Genomic DNA, 20,001 nt, shown 5'->3' on the forward strand with positions numbered 1-20,001 from the left:
AGAAGCAAAATGCCTGGTTTTGTGATAATTATCGTGAGGTGTGGGGCCTTGATCAGCAACTCATTAAATTGCCCGAGGACAGAGATTTCAGGAAAGGCACCCTTTATTAAAAACCTAAAGTCAGTATGAACTTCGCAACGGACACGAGGTTTTTCCACTGGCTATTAGACGACTCTCTCACATTCACAGTCTGCGGTAAGAGACTCTGAGATAAGCAGTTCTGGATCAAAGCAACAAAACTCTTCTACTTCCAAACGCAATTTTAGAAAGAGGAGGGATGCTGCGCTGAGCTTAGTTGTCCAAACTTGATTCCAAAGCTATGGGAATATGAAGATTGAACACTGGCTTTTGGGGGGCAGGGGGAAAGAGTACAAATACAAAGAGTGTCAGCCTACCATATTATTTTGATTCTTGAAATGATTTAGAAGAGTTGTTGAATTCTTAGATATTTATAGACGTGGCTTAATATTGTGGTCACATGGCCAGATTTAAGGAATCTTGTTTTAAGAATTGTAATTTCTTTCTAATAAAAATGTGCCCACGTGGTCTGTAGATAACTAGAGAAATGGATGCAATTATATGACCCAATCCAGCCCTTGTTTAGAAGTTAGTTTCTCCAGATTTCTGTGAGCATTTGGTCAGATCTACACAGATCTGGTTGTTGGTTTAAATCTAGCCAAGGCTGGTGGTGTCTTAATTGCTACCACAGAGCAACCATTTGGCCTGTGCGAGATGAATGTTGTCAAGGTACCTTCTGCAAGGCGGACATTCATCCACTGGGAATGTATCAAGAAAGTTTTCATTAATTGGTCCCTTTGTTGGCATTTGTGGCAGAGCGGCCAAAAACTGAGTATGAACAGACACTCTGTGTCAGAGGGTGAGATTTATTGGCAAGTCCCAGTAAAAACTGGTCTTTACTACATATATTGTAAGCAGGGGCAAAGGACTTTCCTCCTAAGAACAGCCTGGCATTAAAATTACTCAGATTTTTTTTGTTTTCCTTTTTTTCTTTTTTTTTTCTTTTTTTTTTTTTTAAAGGCGGGGAAATGTAACAAGAATTCAGGCTACAATCAGGAATTAAATAGGAAATAGCTGGTTAATATTTTTCTTCTTAATGTTGACTGTCTTGCAGCTTCCTTTTAATACGATGTGAAGTGTTATGATGAGCTCTGTAGTCTACAGACAAATTTGCATGGACCTATGAATACTTCTGTCAGATAAGAACACTTGACAGTTTTTATCCTGACCTTGTTAGCTTAACCTGTAGATAATAACAATTACTGTTGATAATGTATAAATGTTGTGTAATGCATGTGAAATGTTTTTAAACGTAGTTTCCAATTTTGATATTTTTATGTTGATGTTAACTCCTGCATTTTGTTCTTAAAAGGATGCACTTCCTTAGGTTGCAAGGGACATACTGGTAACGATTTGTGCGTTTTGTCTTAGTGCAACGTGTTTGTTGCTAAACTTTGTATAGACCAAGACTGTTTGTATTAGGCTTTCTGTTCTGCTTGCTTATGCCTTTGTCTCTAAAGGATTTTAATTTGTATTACAAGGTGGAATAAATAAAATAATAGTTTAGGGTTATTAACCAAATGAACTGTCACGCATTGACTTCAAAGAATTCTGATTCTGAAATTTGAATATATTGCCTTTTCACCATTGAGCTTTTGATAGAAGAATAAATAGATTGAACCTCCCAAATACTGATAATGTGGTTTTTAAAGGTGCTTAGTATTAATCTGTGCAATTCCAGTAAGGAGTCAAAGTCTCATTCTGTTGGATTCCTAGCTATGAGCCTGGCCATATTATTTGAAAATAATGGCTTGGGTTTCTCTCTCCTTCCAGCTGCTTCCAATGTTCCGTGCCCCCCGCCCCATTCTTTTTCTTTTCTGAGCAGCGTAGTATCCAACTCTTCTGTCTGCTTGCTGTCATTCACCTCACTCTCCTATCAGGGAAATGGATCATTGATGTGTGCTGCCGTTATCTCATACTATCTGATGTCTATCCATGACGACTTTCACTTTTGCGATGTTAATCCAACCGACTCTTTGCATCCCAGTTTTGTGACTTTTACCTTTTCTGTTTGCAATTTTAATTCAATTCCGTCATTCACCAAAAGTGGTATCTTCACCAGATATGGAGCAGTGCTCTATTTGTAAAGTTTGGGTTGCTCTTCCCTGACCATTACCGAGCGTCTTTTACCTCTGCTTATTTTAAAGATCTTTTTACAAATTCCAGGAAGTATTGTAGTTGTTGTGGAGGTCATGAACACTGTGGCTTACTGTTACTTTTACTGTGAAAAAAAAAATAAATAAAAAGAAATTCATACTTGGCTGGAAATCTTATTTCTAGCTGCATTACATGCAAAAATACTGTCGGGCTATAAAACTGTCATAGCTACTGCTATATGCCTAACATGGGGAAAGGGAGAAGGATGCTAAGAGATACTAAGTTAATTTTAGATGTTAATATTCTATCATGACTCTTACTTACAGCTTAGATTTAGTCATTAGATGTAGTTCCTACAAAAGCACAAGTACTTGAATGCGTGTAAGTAATCCCCTGTTAAAATTTTACAATTCGATTGGGCACATTTCTAGCTTGAAATGTATGCCTTATTCTCAAATATAGGCACACATCCCCTATTGAAATAAAGCAGGAATTCAAGACTTGTCTAAACTTGTCAAATTAATTTAGCAAGGTGATTGCATGGCACTGTAGGTAATTGCAGAGTTAAAAGTCTTTAATAAATCTGATAGTTTAGAAATTTCCTGTGCTGTAACTGTTGGTGGTTGCTTTATGATTCGTGATAATAATTGCAGAATAGTCTAACTTTTTAATGTTTCAGCTCTAATGGTTTCATCATTGTTCTGTCTCTGTCTTCACTATTTAGTTCTAGAACCTTGGTAATGGTTTCCCTTACAACAAAAAAAACCTAAAAGGTGTATAACAAAAATTAAAAAGGCTGAAAATATTTGTGTAAAATTATTGTCTTGGGGGAGAAGGTCAAGATTTAAGGCAGCCACATCTGGTTCGTCTTTTTTCTATTGCCTTTTTATTTGCTGTTGAAGATTTCTCCAAATATTTAACAATTTTGCATGACATATTGGAAAGTAGGAAAGAAAGCCATAGAAAGTGGAGACTAGTCCTTATTTCAACTGTGGAAAAAATTTAGCAGCTGATCTACTTCATTTTCCTGTCAAAAAAAAATAGAAAGTTTACATTTTAAACAGGCTTATTTAAAAGTGGTATAATTTTAGGGGGAAGAAGTTCTTTACAATTATCTGTGAAATACACAGTAGTAAATGAAAGCCCTTTTTCATAACTTGAATAAGAATTTGGAAGTGGTACGTTTTGTAAGGAAAAAAGCCTCCTGTTTTGATGAATGGAATTGGGGATGTGGTGCATCTTTGGTGAATACCCCTTACACACAAGGCAAAATGACCACGGTAAAGTATTAAGTAATAAATGAGAAGGAATAGCACTTTTTTTAACCTTTTCTAAATATTCAGTCTTTTCAACGTGTCGTGTGGGAAAGTAGTTAGGAGTAAAAGTTTGACTATATTAAGCGGTTTAGTGTATTCCACGGTTTAGTAAGAGATAACAAATTTAGTGTAAAAAGTGCCTGTATGCGTCACCCTTCCCCTCCCAGTAAGTCATGTTGATTCTCACCGGGTGCTGTAAATTTCTTTTGAAAAATAAATTCATGAGCACCAGTAAGAAATGTACATTAAATTGATTTAACTGGAGGTTTTCTGCTCGCTAATTTGAATTTGATTAAAATCAATCAAGCCTACTGCATTTATTGCATGAAGTTAAGCAACTTGTACGAGTGTCAGAGGGTAGGGACCGTAGTGTGTCATCTCTGTGTTGCTTGATTTGCTCAACCAAGGCTCAACCAGTTTAGTTTCCCATCTGGTGGTATGAGAGTTGTTAAGGTCTGTTGGTGGGGTTATTGAGATGTAATATCATTACAGTTATTTGCCAGGTGATCTTTTTTAACTGCCAGGGATTAAAGTCCAGGGATTAATTTTGCGATTCTTAAAGTGCAGAAGGGATCAAACTTCCTGGAGTACAAAGTAGGCAGGAATAAAAACCGTACCAGTTGAATGTGCTGTAATGTGTTCCAAATTCTTCTATAAACCCTGTGGGTGAAAACCATACACGTGGCATGCTGTATAAATGAAAATATCAGAGTTTCCTAAGAGAAAGAGAGTGGTCACGGCGTTTAATTTTGGGGATTGTTTTACTTGACTTGGTTGAACTTGTTAATGGTGATTGTAATGTAAAAGCAAAAGTTTGCAACTATTAATTTGAGGATGTTGGCTAATGACATAAAGAAGTGCTCCTATCAGCTGCAAGAATCAGTAAGAAAGTAGTAGACAAAGTCCTTTGAGCGCTAGCAATATATGATGGAACTCAAGTAATTTTGGGAGAGTCTACATTTCTAATTATTTGGTGAATGCAACCACATTAACATCTTTTTTTCTGAGACGAAAGTTTGCTCACTTGATTGTTTTTTATTCTATAGTAGATATCAAAGGCAATAGATTAACATAATGAAATACAATTAATTTACTTAAACTAAGATGTTCCGTGAAAAAGTTCTACAGCTTTGGATACTTCCGTAACTATGAACTGAACCTGTACCTGTGTTTCAGGGTATGTTTGCCAGGTGATGCCATTCTTCACTGTACGCAAACTGCTGGAAAGTACAGTCTGATGTATATTAAAAATAAGACAGTTCAATCCAGTTGTTTTAAAAGGTAAAACAATGATACTGTAATTGAAAAGGGCGTGAGGTTAAGTTTGTATTAGCCTGCTTTTCTGCTTCCCTGCAGCACAAAAAATTTCACAAAGTCCATTTAAAGTGTGTTTTTCATTTCAGCTTTGGACTTCAAGGTTTGTGCTTTTTCAAATTTTTCTTAGTGATTGTAAAAACTAAAACAAACAACACCCCTCACCTCCACCACCCCCCCCCCCCAAAAAAAAAAAAAAATTAATTCTTACACCAAGAGCTAAAATCCTCAAGAAACACTATGACAATGTGACATGAGGTAAACATCAGGGAAGCGAGCAGTATCACATGTACATGCAAGCTATTTTTTTATAGTTAACAGATGAACTAATATATTTCCATTATCAAACAGTGTATTTTTTATCTTTCACAGCAGCTACAAAGCATCATATGCTGTAAAGTGATATAAATTCCAGACAGTCTTCAGTGATGGAAAGAAGTTAGCAAAATACCTTCAGTAGAGGTATAAAAAAGGAAAACTAGATTGGGCATACATCTCTAACCTTCTTCCTTTCCCTCTGCCTCTGTCAGACTCAGGAAAATATCCTTTATTGTTTTTATAGTTACGTGTTAGTGAAAATTATTACTGTGTTCAAAAATCCAGATGAGTGCTCAGCGAAAAGCTATTTTTATGGAACTGTTGCTTCTTAAAAACATTCTGCATATGCAGCCAGAAAGATTTAAATCTATCCTAAGTGCAGTAATACAGCTGAAAGTAGTGCTGAGGTGGCAGGTGTGAATGACACAAAGATAATTTGCACAGATTTTGAGAAGTGATATTGCAGGACGTGGTGGGAGTCTCTAACATTTGGAGTCGGAACTTACAACTGGATGCACCAAGGGAGAGATGAACAGTAGTTCGGTTTGAGGAGGAGATAGGTCGAGTAGAAAACGGGCTTGTCTGTTTTCATGATGGAGCTCGTACACGGTTGCAACTGAGATTAACTCAGAAATAAGGCTGAGTGGGAAAAGAGGAGGAGATCAGAAACGTATATCGTATTTCACCTCTCTCCAAACCAAACCCCAGCTCCATTGAGGCAGCTCCTCTGAAGGGAAGGCTGGAGAGGGAGGAGAATGGGAAGCAAGGATGTGGTAACCAAGAATGGGGGAAGATACCAAAAAAGAGTATGGTTGATTAGAGTACACTCTCTAAACATCAGCTATTAGTAGGTTGGTTGAAACTTTGGGAAGGTGTCCTCTGCGGTTGGTGTCTGAGCTGGGTGAATGGGGCCGGAAACAGCTGGAGGAGAGGACACCCCGTTTGTCTCAGAGATGAGAGACAAGTCTATGGAGAGTTGAATAAAGAAGGTGTTTTTGCATGCTTGGGTTTTGATCAGCAACCTGGAGAGAAGGAAAAGAGCGTCAATGAGAACAGGTACATAACGAATTCAGATGAAACGGCATCACTGGAGAAAAAAAGAGGGTTAGAGTGTAAGAGCAGAGGTTTGAGGATTTCTCTTAGTGTAGATGTAGACTACTAAAGGCATTGGATGGTATTAGAGGAGCAAGCCCAACAGAGGAAGGAGGAAATAGTTTCAGAAAGCACGGAGACCAAAATAGATATTTATTTTTTTAATGAGAGGATTGCCCCTACAATGTAGTTGTTACTAGTTACATGAGATTGTAGTCTTTCAAAGATAAAAATTGCATATGCTGTAAATATTTAATTTTCCAAATCTATACACAAGAAGTTAAAAGCTACACGATAAAACTGAAGAATAATGAATTTTCTGCATTATTTAACAAATGAACAGAATGGCCTTTTCTGCATTGATTGTTATTTTTCCAAAGTATTTTTGTGACATTTGTGGCTTACTGTTTTTCACTGACTGCTTCCAGTATAGTCCAATATTTTTTTTCAGTCAGGCAAAGTGCTGGTGTAGCAAAGGAAAAGCGTGACCAGTTTCGTGGGGGGTTTTTCTCAGTGTTCTTGGCAGGAGAGAAGCTGGTGTCCTTAGTGCTGTTTTGGGCAATCGGTCAGGAATGTTTCCATGTATGGGTAAGAAAGTGATGTGAGAAGGAGCGATGTTGTGGCCAGTCCAAACATATAACAGTAGGAGCAACAGTTTTCTGGCAGTGCCGTTCAAATGCAGTTAAATTTCCGTGGTACTAAGTCTGGTAAAATATTCCTTGGATAGGCCGTTACGTCCCTTCGGGTGTCAGCTTGCGGGAGAATGTATCATCCAAATGGAGTGAAATGTACAGCAGTCCTATAACTCTCTTTTTAGGTATTATAAGTAACCCTACAATATTTAGGGTGGATCCAAATTGTAGATACAGCATCTGAAATATTTTAAAATAAGGAGGTATCATTTTTTAGATAAAATATTGCTTTGAGGTGTAACTGCTGGATGCATACCTCAAACATAATCGTTCAAAATAAAAGACATTGTTAAAAGGAAACCATATAAGTCTTTATTGTCATCTGACAATTTTACCTTGTATGCTTATTAAGCATTGACTTTTTTCAAAAATAACCTTTCGCAAATGTGGTATCCAACCAGCTGCCAATGTTGAAAATGCTATTGGAATTGAAATACAACCGGAAAAGTGAAGGTTTCAGAAAAATGGATTTGAAAACAAACAATACATTTAAATAGCTTTTACGGTACAACATGATGCATGCCGACAGAACACTGCATTTGGTGCCTACAAAATAAAGGTTATCTAATTAGCTATTTGGAATACAATGACTAAATGCAGTGACCAAAAATTTTTGTTTGCAGCTTAGAATTTTGTCATCTTCAGTTGGGGAGATAAAAAAGGGATTTCTAAGAGATAAATCTTTACGGATCGCAACTGTGCTTCAGCCATGTATTTTCAGCAAGTTGCAAGCTCAGTCGTGAATACAGAGATGACTTCAAGTGCGCTTACTCATAGGGCAGAAGAAAAATAGACATTTGTGTACAGACTTCATAGCTGAGGCTGCAGGTACATTCATCTCTATATGGAAAAATACCCGTGAAAAAACTTGAGGTCAAAGCTTAATATTTTGCTCTTACGTACACTCTTGTTGTCATACAGGGGATTCATCTGGGTAATACCCATCAGTGCAAATGACAGATACATACCTCAGTGGGCAAACAGACGCCAGTAGGGGTGGGCCTTTCAAATTTTGAGTTTTATAAAGCACACATGATATTAGTATTCTTCTCTTTCCAAACTTAATTCTAAACTAAAACAAAGGGATTGAGTTAATCACTGCTCAAACGCTTGTAGAAGAGGTGTTCTGTCTTAAAATCCGCTGTACATTTCAGTGCCCAACCGATATTAATATGAAGGGCAGAAGTTAAAGCTCCAGAATAAGGGATATCTTGATTTATAACACAGTTAACAGCTGATTCGTCTGATTATATTGCAACTTTCTCATCTTAAATGCTCTTTCCTGTTGGTCCATTACTTACACTCAGTAATTTAAAATATCAAAAAAAGAGATTACTGGAGATGAATTAAAGCTATGGGAAGATAGAGCTTTGAAGGTTTGTTTTCAGTAGACATTTGAACCAAAAAGAAGTCAGGATGCTCTGTTCAGAACCTGTAATACAAACGGTAACAAAAACGTGTTACTGTTTTAATTATTATTGCCCATTTAATGTGGGATTTCTTGCAGCCATGTCCTTGAATAACCATTTCTTAACTAAAATGACACAATTCTGTAGCCAGTGATCCATGACTTTAAATATTTGGAAGGGCTATTGATTCACTGAACTGGAAGAAACTAAAGATGTTGAGGCATATTTTCAAAAGTAGAATTACATGTATTATAAATTATGTTTGCTAATGTAAACTCTATTTAATGTTTAAATAATTAAAAAAAAGCTAGGTACATGTAATAAGTATTCAATTTACCTGCAATAGCCTTAACTTAACATTGGTGGCATTGCTTAAATCAGCTTTGTGTGATATTACGAGAGCTGCTAGCACCTACAGCACCTCCTCTTGTTCCCGTGTCGTGCTTCTCTGCATGTACCTATTGCTGTTTACGGTAGTCATTCTCTCTAGGTAAATTGTCCATAAGACCAATGATTCCATCAGCAAATTATCCAGAAAATGCCGTCAGTGCGCATGGTGACATTTGTGCCACTGGTGGTTTTGTTGCCATTTCAGTGGTCTAATTAAATTGGCAGTTTTCTCTTGTGCCCAGCATCGTTGTCTCCCTTCCTCTGGCACCTGAGCTCAGACCTTCTCCTTTTCTCTGTCCTTTTAACTGAATATCACATGTATTATTGATTGTTCCTCTTCCACCCTCCTCACTTCCACTCCCCTCAACTTTTTTTTTATATCCCTTTTTTTTTTTTTTTTTTTTGATTGGCAGTATCACCCAGACAAGCAGAAGGCAGATGTGCCAGCAGGAGAAGTGGAGGAGCGCGTGCAGAGGTTCATCGAAATTGATCAAGCGTGGAAAATTCTAGGGAACGAAGAGACAAAAAAAGAGTATGACCTGCAGCAGCGTGGTAGGTTCCTGCCAAGGAGTGCTGTAGTGGCAGCAGCTCTTTAAATAAGCAGGGTCTGGGAGTGGTAGTTAGATGGTATTTTAAAATGCTGTTTATTGCTGAACCAAATGTTTCTTTCGCTCTTGTCCTACTTTCAAACGTGGATCCATTATTTATAGCTTTTGCTACACATACATTAGCTAGTGAAAACATTGAATTACTTCCAACAGAACATAAGGTGGCGTTACCCCTAATAATTTGAACAAATATGAAATTTATACTAATTACAGACCTTAGCCCTTTTTATTTTATTAAGGCAGCTTCATTAAGCGTTCTTCATTTTAAGTTTTTATGCTACATTTTATGCGGTATCTTAGATATAGGTATTAATCCCTTTATACCTAACGTTCAATGTGTGGGGGTTTATAAGCACTTCAGAATCATTAAGACACATTCTTTTTGGCTCTGTGTGTGTTATGGTAGCTTGTATAATTCATCTGTAGTCTGAACTACTCTTTTTAAAGCAGGTTTATAAATAATATTCCAATATAACACATTAACTAGGCAGCTCTAGCATGCATTTCTTTTTATACCTCTCAGAAAATAGCTCCTTAAAACAGTGACAGGCTGTTGTGAGAAAGAAAGGGGGGAAATGTAGGTCAGGTCTGTCACACATGGGCTACCATTACATGAAGTGATAGGCTGTCTTTCTGCTCTGGCCTCAGGATAGGAGTCCCTCAGCCTTCCATTAGAACCTTCAATAAATGTATATCCACCCTACATGTTAATGGGGGGAGTCAATAATAGTGTATTGCCTGTGGGGAAAACACTCAGTCGCACTCTGCAGTAACACACTCTGGTCCAGCATTGACGTGTAGCCACCACCACTTTTGAATGTGTCTGATAAAAGCCCACTGTCTCTGCAGCTTGTTATTGAATTCTCTTCCATTGTACATTGGCACACCATCAGACCTTTCTCTCTTGTGCTGATTTTTAACTCCCCTGCCGCTGCGGATACCAGAACTTTGAGAGACAAAGGCTTAGTCATTCTGGCAGATAGGCATCACTGCAGGATAAAAAGATATAGAATTGTATATACCCAGGATGAATTCTCTAGTTAAATCATCTTGTGTTGCAGACTTTGTGTGGGTTTTGGAAAAGAGGGTGGAGGAGTGAGAACAGAATTGTTGAATAAATATTTTAAAAGAATGGGAGATATTGCATCTTGTGCTAATCTGCTATGTAAACAGTATTAAGATCGAACTTAAATAAATTTTTCATCTCAAACTTAGTGTTTTAAATGCCCGAATGCCAAAACGGGAATTTCTGCTACCCCATCCTCTCGTCCTGTTGTACTCATAGCATTGTAGTATCAGCTGTCTTCTGTTTTCACAAATTGTACGTGCACAGGAGAAAAGAAATATTAGAGATGAAGTTAGAAGTCTTTTGTGAGTTTTACCTAAAGCTTAAATACAGACCACAAAGTTCCATTTTGCTTGGGTCAGGTTAATCCACTGAAGTCGAGAGGTACGTCAAAATTTAATAAGCTACTTTTCTTCTAAAAGCAATCTCAAGACTCTGTAAAAAAGACGTAGTAAATAAAGAAAACAAATCGTACATTTATTTACAGGGGTATTTGGTAACGGTATGGTAATGGGGTTGATACGTTTTAATAGAGAGGGTGCCATTCACAGAGGACCCAGTGTTTCAAACTAAGCCACATGTGACATACATGCGCAGTGGTGCTGCGTTCTTCGCAGCATCTTCCCTGGCAGCAAAATGATGGTGAAATAAATTCTAGTTCTTTGAATGCCTGTCAAGCTGCTTCTGAAGTCATGATTCCAGACAAATTCGTAGACGCTGCTGTAAAAGCTCACAGAAAAACAAAGAAACTGAGACAGCAGCTAAGGGGAATAGCGATGAGAGACATAATACAGCGAGTTAGTAGGGCTGCAAAGCCCAGGAAGCAGAACCTGAAGGACGCCAGTGTGCATGTGTGCGTGGCCGTCGGTCAGCAGCAAGTCCTTTCCACTGTAGTCTTTTTCCCATTTCATAGGTTGTTTATTTGTATGTACCTTCTTGTTTTATACTAACTAAATCGTAATTTCTTGGCTCAGAAATGCAGTGGCCAGAGAAGTTCTAAGAAGCTGAAATTCTGTGGGGCTCTATGGTTTTAATTGTGGTTTGGGTTTTTTTGATCGACTCATTGAGAACAAGAAGTGAATGTGCTTCATGTCTTAATACTGCTTCTCTCTGAAGGTATCACAATGATCTACTAAATTTTTTGTGTCTTCAGGCCGCAGTATTAAAGAGGAAAGGACAAACCTCAAACTGTTTAGAGGTTTGGCTTAAATACTTACCCAAGCCTCTCTGGTCTGGAAATCTTACAAGAACTGCCTTTTTGTATGTTTTGGGAAAATTTTTCCAATTCATTGTTTTTTCATATCTTTGATGACGTAAGAATACCCTTTTATAAGGGTGAATCTTTTGCTTCCAGTCCCTGTGAAAAAATTGGGGGATGGAAAAAAAGCTGCATAACAATTTACTTGTTAAGAATGGACTTTTTTTTCCCTCAACAGATTTTCTTCTTAGGGATTTTTCCATTCTTTGTTCAGTATCCCATTTACAAAAGATGAATATGCAGTTAAAATCAAGTTTTCCAGTAATAATTACCAAAAGCTTTTCAGTGAGTTTAGCTTGGAAAAAAACCTGGTTTATGGTTTTCATATTAGAAGTCATCTGAACTCTGAAAGCTCATGCTTTTGTGTCACTGTTCGAAAGAGTAAAATACTTTTCATAGAATCAGAGAATCATGTAGGTTGGAAGGGACCTTCACAGGTCATCTAGATCAATCTCCTACTCAAAGCAAGTTCACGTCGGTCTGTTGCTTGGACCTTCTCCAGCCTAGTTTTTAATATCTCCAAGGATGGAGATTGTACAGCTGCTCTGAGCAGCCTGTTCCAGTGTTTGCACACCCTCATAGTAGAAAAACCAAAACAAACAAAGCAAAAAAACCAAACCCAAAATCCATAAGGTCTTGCACCTGGGAAAACATAATCTAGGAGTGCAGCACAGGCTGGGATCTACGCGGCTTGGGAGCAGCTCTGTGGAACGGGACCTGGGGGTCCTGGTGGACAACAAGCTCAATATGAGTGAACAGTGTGCTGCTGCAGCAAAGAAAGCCAACAGGATACCGGGCTGCATCAACACGGGCATCACCATCAGAGATAAAGAAGTCACCATCCCACTCTACTCAGTGCTTGTCAGGCCACACCTGGAACACTGTGTTCAGTTTTGGTACCCGCTGTACAAAAAAAAAAGCTGTGGACAGGCTGGAGAGGGTCCAGAGAAGGGCCACAGAGATGATCAAAGGAGTGGGACGCCTGCGTATGAGGAAAGGCTGACAGAACTGGGTTTGTTCAGCCTTGAGAAAAGACGGCTTAGGGGAGACCTTATCTCCATGTTGCAGCATTGAAAGGGTGGCTACAAAGAAGGTGGAGACTCCCTTTTTACAAGGAGTCATATGGAAAAGACAAGGGGTGATGGGTACAAGTTATTCCTGGGGAGATTCCAACCGGACACAAGAGGAAAATTTTTCACAATGCGAACAATCAGCCATTGGAATAATCTCCCCAGGGAAGCGGTGGATTCCCCATCATTGTACTCTTTTAGGATTCAGCCGGACGAGGTGCTGGGCCATCTTGTATAGACTGTTCTTTTGCCAAGAAAGGTTGGACTAAATGATTCCTGAGGTTCCTTCCAACCTGGTATTCTATCATTCAAAACATGTTTTCCTTCTATCACGTCGGATATGAGGACTCTTTGTGCAACTTGTGTCTTGTACTTCTCATCCTTCCAGTGTGCACCTCCGAGAAGTCTTCTCTAGACCCTCCTGTTAGGTAGCTGTAGACAGTGAGATGCCTGCGTTCTTTTGGCTTCTCCTTGTATGATGAGTGTCCCAACCCCTGACCATGCTGCCAGTCCATCGGACTTGCTCCTGTATGTCAGGGTTTTGTACTGAGGAGACTAAAACTGGTCACAGGACTTCAGATGCAATCTCATTAAGTGATGGGTAAGACGAAAAGAAATCACTTCCTTGACCTGCTGGCTACACCCTTACTAACACAGCCCAGTGTGGGCTTGGCCTTTGCCACAAGAGTGTCCTGCTGACTCGGGTTGAACCTCTTGTCCACCTGGACAGTCAGGTCATTTTCTGGAAAACTGCTTTCCAGCCAGTTGTCTCCAAGCCTGTACTGGTGCATGAGGTTATTCCATCCCAAAAGCAGGACTTAATCTTTGTCCAACCCTTTGATGTCCCTGTCAGCCCATTTCTATATCCTGTTGAGGGCCCTCTGAATAGCAGCCCTGCAACTTTTGTGGTTTTTTGTTGACCTAAATACAAAGGAACTTTGTATCTAAACAATCGCATAATTAAGGTAATTAATTTTTCCTAATTAATTTTATATTTTAGTTATTAATGATTGATTAACAGAAAGGTCACAATTAAAAATAAAGTGATGACTTTGATTAATTTCTGGCACTAATAGCAAATAATTCAAAGCTAGTAACGGGATTGACCCTAAAACCAGTTGTTTTATATATGCTTTTGGGGCACAGGCTGGAAAAAATTAAGAATCTAAGGTTTTTTCCATGTATGAGGTTCTATCGAGGAGAATATGTTTTCTATGTGGTGATGGACGCAGGTGTCCATAAAGCAGAAGTGTTTGTAGGGTGGGGGATGTAATCACCAGTAGGAGCTTTCACATCTCAGCACATCCCGCCTTTTGATTTTCAAGTTGTACATTACATTTTTAGGAAGATAGTGCAGATGCAATTTTCATACATCAGTACATATTCCAGCATCATTTTCTTTGTTCTTGCTTCATTTCTTAAGACATAAGGAATTGCCCGTGTTCCAGCTTGTGCCACTTGTCTGTGAGAACGATGCTGGTTCCATCCTCTGCGTACCTTCCCTTTAGGCAGTGGGGCACAACAAAAATCTTTCCTTAGCCTTAAATAGCTCATTTTAAAATACCTGGTCACTAATTCAGCTTCCACTGACTATACCAGTCTCTTTAAATCTGAAAATTCTCTGAGGATGTGCTCCCACTCTGTTAAGTTTCTACTGCAGGTTTAGAAAGGGAGTCTTATACAGGTGTGCTCATAAATTAGGAAAATGAAAACCAAATAGAAGGTCGCGCCTCCTCCCCTTGCTCCTTCCCCACTCCTCTCCTAGTACAGTAAACTGAAAAGACTGGTTTGGAGACGGTCACTTTCCCATTAATCCAGCATTCCCTCCTGCTCCAGCTATAAAGTGATGATTCTGTATCAGACATCAAGATGTCTCACATAATTTGGTAAACAGGATGCCAGAAGAATAACCTTACAAATCCGCTACGAGAATAAGCAGGAGAAGCAAGACAAAAGCCAACAAAAATGCTTTTAATAGCTAGCAGAGACGGCAACTGAACACCTGGACTACCTTGTTGTAAGAAAGGAAAAAAATGAATGCAGTGTATTTTAGGTGTTCCTTGTGAAGAAAATTCCTTCTTGAAAACATACTTTTAGACCAAAATAAAGCTTTTAACATGGCTCTTAACGTAGGCTTTTCAGTGTGCCAGGTTATACTCTTTAAGTGACAAAAGCGTACGTTCCTTTCTCTAGCCGTGGATTTTCCGGTTGCAGACCCTCAGCTGGTGCTGCAACACAAGCCTTTTACCACGGCTCTTTGGAGTTAATTCTAAGCTGCATTGGCTGCAAGCTGAGCGCTATTTTTTTTTATATTTTTTAACAACCATAGCTTTTTGTTATGAAAACTCTTTAACACGTGACCTTTTTATAATTTCAAATTAAAAGTACGCGTGGTTATTTTAAATTAATGCAAGAGACTCAAGCAATTGTTTAAAAGCTAAACAGCCTATTAGAAAAAATTAACTTGTGAAAACATCCAGGTTTTGAGAACGGTGATGATTCTGATACTGGGTGGATACTGAGATCAGTATTTCATTGACAATACATCTCTTGAACTTTTTTTAATTTCGTGTTTGGTTGGAAAAAAAAAAATCAATCCCATGAATATATGACTGATAAAGAGCTAGAAAAATCTTTCGAGTATTATGACTATTTTTACTGTTACCATAAGCTGTTAAAAGGGTTAAATTTCCATTTACTGCTTGCAACCCTTTCCCTAAAACTCAGCCTTAAATAGCCCAAGAAATATTTATTGTATCCTCAAGTGAAACTTAAATACCTTTCCTCTTTTACAAGTTCTGAATGACCCAGCAAGGGCTCTAGTAAAGCTTTACTGAACCAAGCTGCTAATAGTTATTTAATGTTGTTCTGTAGCCTGAAAGAATCTCAGTAGATTTTTCCTTTTAATCTCTTTGAATTGCAGGCTCATAAACCTCTCTGATGAGCCTGCCAGTGTTTTCTTAGATCCTGCAGTTGAGACAATGGAGCTGCAGAATCCTTTCACCTCTTGTTGTCAGACAAATCCAATAGATGGGGAAGCCAGGCAGGCTGTACTTCTCGAGAATTCAAATTTGGTTTTCGAGTTATGGTAGACGATCAGGTCGTCACGGTTTTCCCTGTCTGTTCAGGGATGTGTTTCGGAAAACAACTTGGTACACAGAGTTCTACAGCTTGAGCAGCCGTCGCATATAAGTAAACCTACCACAGAACTGGGAACAATACCAGCCTTAAATAACCTCCTCCAGCAAGGGAGTGAAAATCAGACATCAGTTCACTTCAGAGAACTGCTAACGAGGGAGTCCTGGCTGTAATGGTAATGATGTGGATGAAATAAGGACGAGCACAAGAAATACTAGAGTCGCTAACACACTCTGAAAACCATTAGGTTCGTAGTTCTGCTTGTAACCTCCCCAAACTCCTACTGGGCTGTGCCTCTGTGTTTAAATAAGTGGCTAAATCAGTTTCTTCTGTCTTAAGATACATTATATTGGGTAGCGTGTTTAATAGGGTAACTAGCAAATAAAAAAGGCTTGTTCAGCTCCAGAAAATAAGTTTCTTCTGCTTGAACCAGATAAGCAAATAAATGGATCATACAAAACTGACTGACAGGAGCGGCTACTGGATTATGTGCCAAGTTTGGAGATTTACTCAAGTCAAGAGTACTAATTGAAAATTTACGTCTTTTGAGATAACCAGCAAGACTCTTTCTGACTTGAGCATCAGATTAGGAATAATGATCTCTGTTCAGGCTGGGAATTGTACGAGTGATTAGTTTTGCCTGTTGATTTTAAAAAAAAAAATAAATTGTTACTTATTTTTAAAATGACAATTGCAGTAATGAAGTAGAAGAGCTTGCTTGAAATTCTGTTTCCTGGGCTTCTTATATTGCACTATGTTTGGAATAGAAGAGAGGGTAGACTTTTCCTCAGCCGTCTTCTTCATTACTTCACAAGTAACTTTACTTCAGGAAGTATGGAAACCTTGGGAATTTGCATCTCGCTGGTTCTCTTCATGGTGGCATGTGGGCCATCTGCCCTTTTTGTATTTTCATAGAATCTTCATGGTTGGAAAGGACCTTTGAGATCATCGAGTCCAACCAAACAACCTACAATCTCTGCCACTAGAGCATGCCCTGAAGTGCCAAATCCAGACGTTTCTTAAACACCTCTAGGGATGGTGACTCAACCCCCTCCCTGGGCAGGCTGTTCCAGTGCCTGACCACTCTTTCAGTAAAGTAATTCTTCCTAATATCTAATCTAAACCTCCCCTGCCGCAACTTCAGACCATTTCCTCTGCTCCTGTCATTATTCACCTGGGAGAAGAGGCCAACACCCACCTCTCTCCAGCCTCCTTTCAGGTAGTTGTAGAGGGCAATGAGGTCTCCCCTCAGCCTCCTCTTCTCCAAGCTAAACATGCCCAGCTCCCTCAGCCTCTCCTCATATGACTTTTCTACCAGCAAGACCCAGACCTCCACCCCCAATCCTCTAAAATTTATTCTGAGTGAGATCTTGCTTCTTGAATTCCAAATAGGAAGGCCTGGTTTCTTTTTAACTCATTTTTTGCTACCTATAAGTAAGCTTAGGAAAACCTGTTCTTCCTACAACCTGAGAGACTATTGTACTTTCTGAATTTTTCTTTCAAGTATTGAAAAGAAACAGGTGAAATAGGAAGCACTTGCCTTTTTGACCCTGTTCTCACTGACACAGTATTGCCTTCTTCCACCACAGTGGAGAGAAGAACCTGTAGGTAGGTTGGTAGCTGGACAGACTTCATTTTCATCTCTGCTTTTTTCCTTCCTCAAGAAAGTGAAGGAGGAATCTTTACCTCACGCAAGGCCTGTGGGAGGAGAGGCCTCTCTGACCGGTTTTGTGAGGGTTCTTGGGACGTTCTCTGTTCCCATCCTCAGGTTTTGTAGCTAGAAGGCTGTAGCAGGCATTACCAACTACCCAAGTAACGTAAGTTATTTGGCATGAGTTAAGACTGTCTGACCTTTTATTTTATTTTGGACATTTCATGCAGTTAACTAATGGTCTGAGTAGGTGTTAAGAAAAAAGTTGTTACTTTTCATAACTAAAACATTATTCATAGCTCTTGTTTATGTAACTGAGAGTATGCACAACAACGAGAATGACTGATTGATAGGTGTATCTTCCAGTTTTCTTCCATCTTTACGCTCTTGCTGATTTTTTTTCCCTTTCTTTGACAGCAGTAAAGTATTAGGTGTGAGCGGATTAATTTTCTTTTAATTCTGACCTTTTCATTACAGAATAGGTGTTCAGCAAAGGTAACATCAAAGAGGCTGTATTGATTCTGTCATTATTTCCAATGTGTCTGATTTGTTTTAATCTACTTCCTTAAAACTAATTTAGATGAGGCTCATTCTCAAGTATCTATAATGTACATTTCTGTTAAAATTAGAATAGTCATTTAGTTGCAAAATAAGTACTGGGGCTTAATATTTTGTTGTTTCGTATTTGTTTGGTTTTTTTTTTAAAAAACCTGGCCTTAAATGTCCAATTTAAAAACGCAAAATCTAAGTATTAACTCTTCTCATTTTTTCCCCAATTACACATAAGGACAGTTAAAATGTAAGGGGTTCATTTCACTACTGGTACAAGACATTAATACTTCTATCTCCGATAGTGTACTTTTAAAACTGCTAGAGCTATGAAAGGGAAACAATTAAAAAAGGCAAATTCTGGTACCAACTTTTGAAGAGTAAGCTGGTTGCAATCAGAGGATGATGTTTGGCGATAAAGAAGGAACTACTCCATTATCTGGTCAGATGAAGGTTGGAGACAGGCAGTTTTTCTGGGGAATTATGGGAGGAGGTAGCTGGAAGTCCCTTGTTTCCACTTCTTGGTCCAGAGCAAAGAGCAGTTACATAGAAAAAGCGGGGAACCATTTAGAATACCTCACGTTCTAGTGATTAGGTAGGGCAATCTCTTGGGAATTAAAATAACATAAAATAGTCTGGGTCTCTGACTTCCCAGCAAGTGCTTAGCAAGTAGTTCTGGAATAAGAAATTCTCTCACTGCCAACTCACTTCTCATAAAAAGCCTTAGGCAGCACCGTATGCTCTAGAAAGCTCAACGTTATTCAACTACAAAACTTGTTTAAAAGCTCACCGAGAGAAGGAACACCAACTTTCTCAATAACAACCTGATTTAAACCTTAAATAACCCCTAAGCTCCTGAGTCTTGCCAAGTCTAAGGCATTTCAGTGTATGTGCGAAAGATCAGCTTTCAGGCGTTTCTAGTTCTTTAAAATACAGCATCTGAAGGGTTGAAGCTTCCAGGTGTCAGGCAGCAGCTGGAAGGTTTTGTGTAGTAAGTTGTAAGCAGTTTATGTCCTTTTTTTTTTCCTTTTTTTTTTTACGTTACCTTTTATGGCTTCACTTGTAACTCTGTTGACAAAATCTTACATTGTCATGTTAAAGAACTTAGTGTGAACTTTATACATCAAATATGAGCGCGCTGATAAATTGCAAAAACCAAATTATATTCGTATTGCACAGTTTGCGTTTGACAATTTCAATTGTATTGAACACTTTTCATGTCATGCTGTACTCGGTGTTGGAAGAACGTAAGGGATCAAATGGCAACAGCTCTCATGGGTGCAGCCAGAACTCACCTTCTTTCTGTGCCGAGAGACTCTTTATGGTAAAAGAATGCTTGGACTGGTCTTCCCCTAAAAGCGTCTTTCATTTATCTTTTGGTAGGAATATCTTTTTGCAGGAATCTTTGTGTTCTCACACACAACCCTACCATTTACTTTTGGGGGGGGCGGTTTATTTGGATTCTCCTTCCTGAAGGAGAATGGGTTGCCGAAGAGAGATTGTGAGGTCTCCATCTGTGGAGCCATTTAAAATCTGACTGGCGTGGTCCTGGGCAGCCTGCTGGAGCTGACCCTGCTTGTGCAGGAGGGGCTGATTAGGGGATCTTGAGAGGTCCCTTCTGACCTCAACCATTCCGTGACTTTGTGAAAAGCCCAGGTCAGCAGACAATTCACAATTTCAGCTTGTGGAAGTGTAGTTACAGACAGGCTTTTAAAAGGTGTTTATAACAAAACAAAAGTTTGCCCCTAATTTCACCTATTTGTTTGGGAGGCGCGAAAGTACTGGTTTCAGTAGCGTCTTAATTTCAGTCATACGCCTTCACCATTTCCTTCTGGCTACAGTCGGACATTTTCCAGCTTATGCAGAGATACAGAAACTAAAATTTTAGAGAACTGCCATTTTTAGTGATGATGCGGTCTAGGTATGACTCTCTAGTAGGGACCAGACTGACTACT

The 20,001-nt window shown here is 38.9% G+C and overlaps 1 protein-coding gene across 3 annotated transcripts in view; it reads left to right on the plus strand.

Annotated features, from left to right (window-relative positions):
* Positions 1 to 20,001, plus strand: part of DNAJC24 (DnaJ heat shock protein family (Hsp40) member C24) — a 39,087-nt gene that overhangs the window by 17,755 nt on the left and 1,331 nt on the right. For all 3 annotated transcript variants that reach the window (XM_063332941.1, XM_063332943.1, XM_063332942.1), the window contains exon 3: positions 9,120 to 9,258. In XM_063332941.1, the coding sequence (XP_063189011.1) occupies positions 9,120 to 9,258 (139 nt within the window). The remainder of the gene's footprint in view (positions 1 to 9,119; positions 9,259 to 20,001) is intronic.

This window comes from Chroicocephalus ridibundus, chromosome 4, assembly GCF_963924245.1.
Source record: "Chroicocephalus ridibundus chromosome 4, bChrRid1.1, whole genome shotgun sequence".
NCBI lineage: Eukaryota > Metazoa > Chordata > Aves > Charadriiformes > Laridae > Chroicocephalus > Chroicocephalus ridibundus.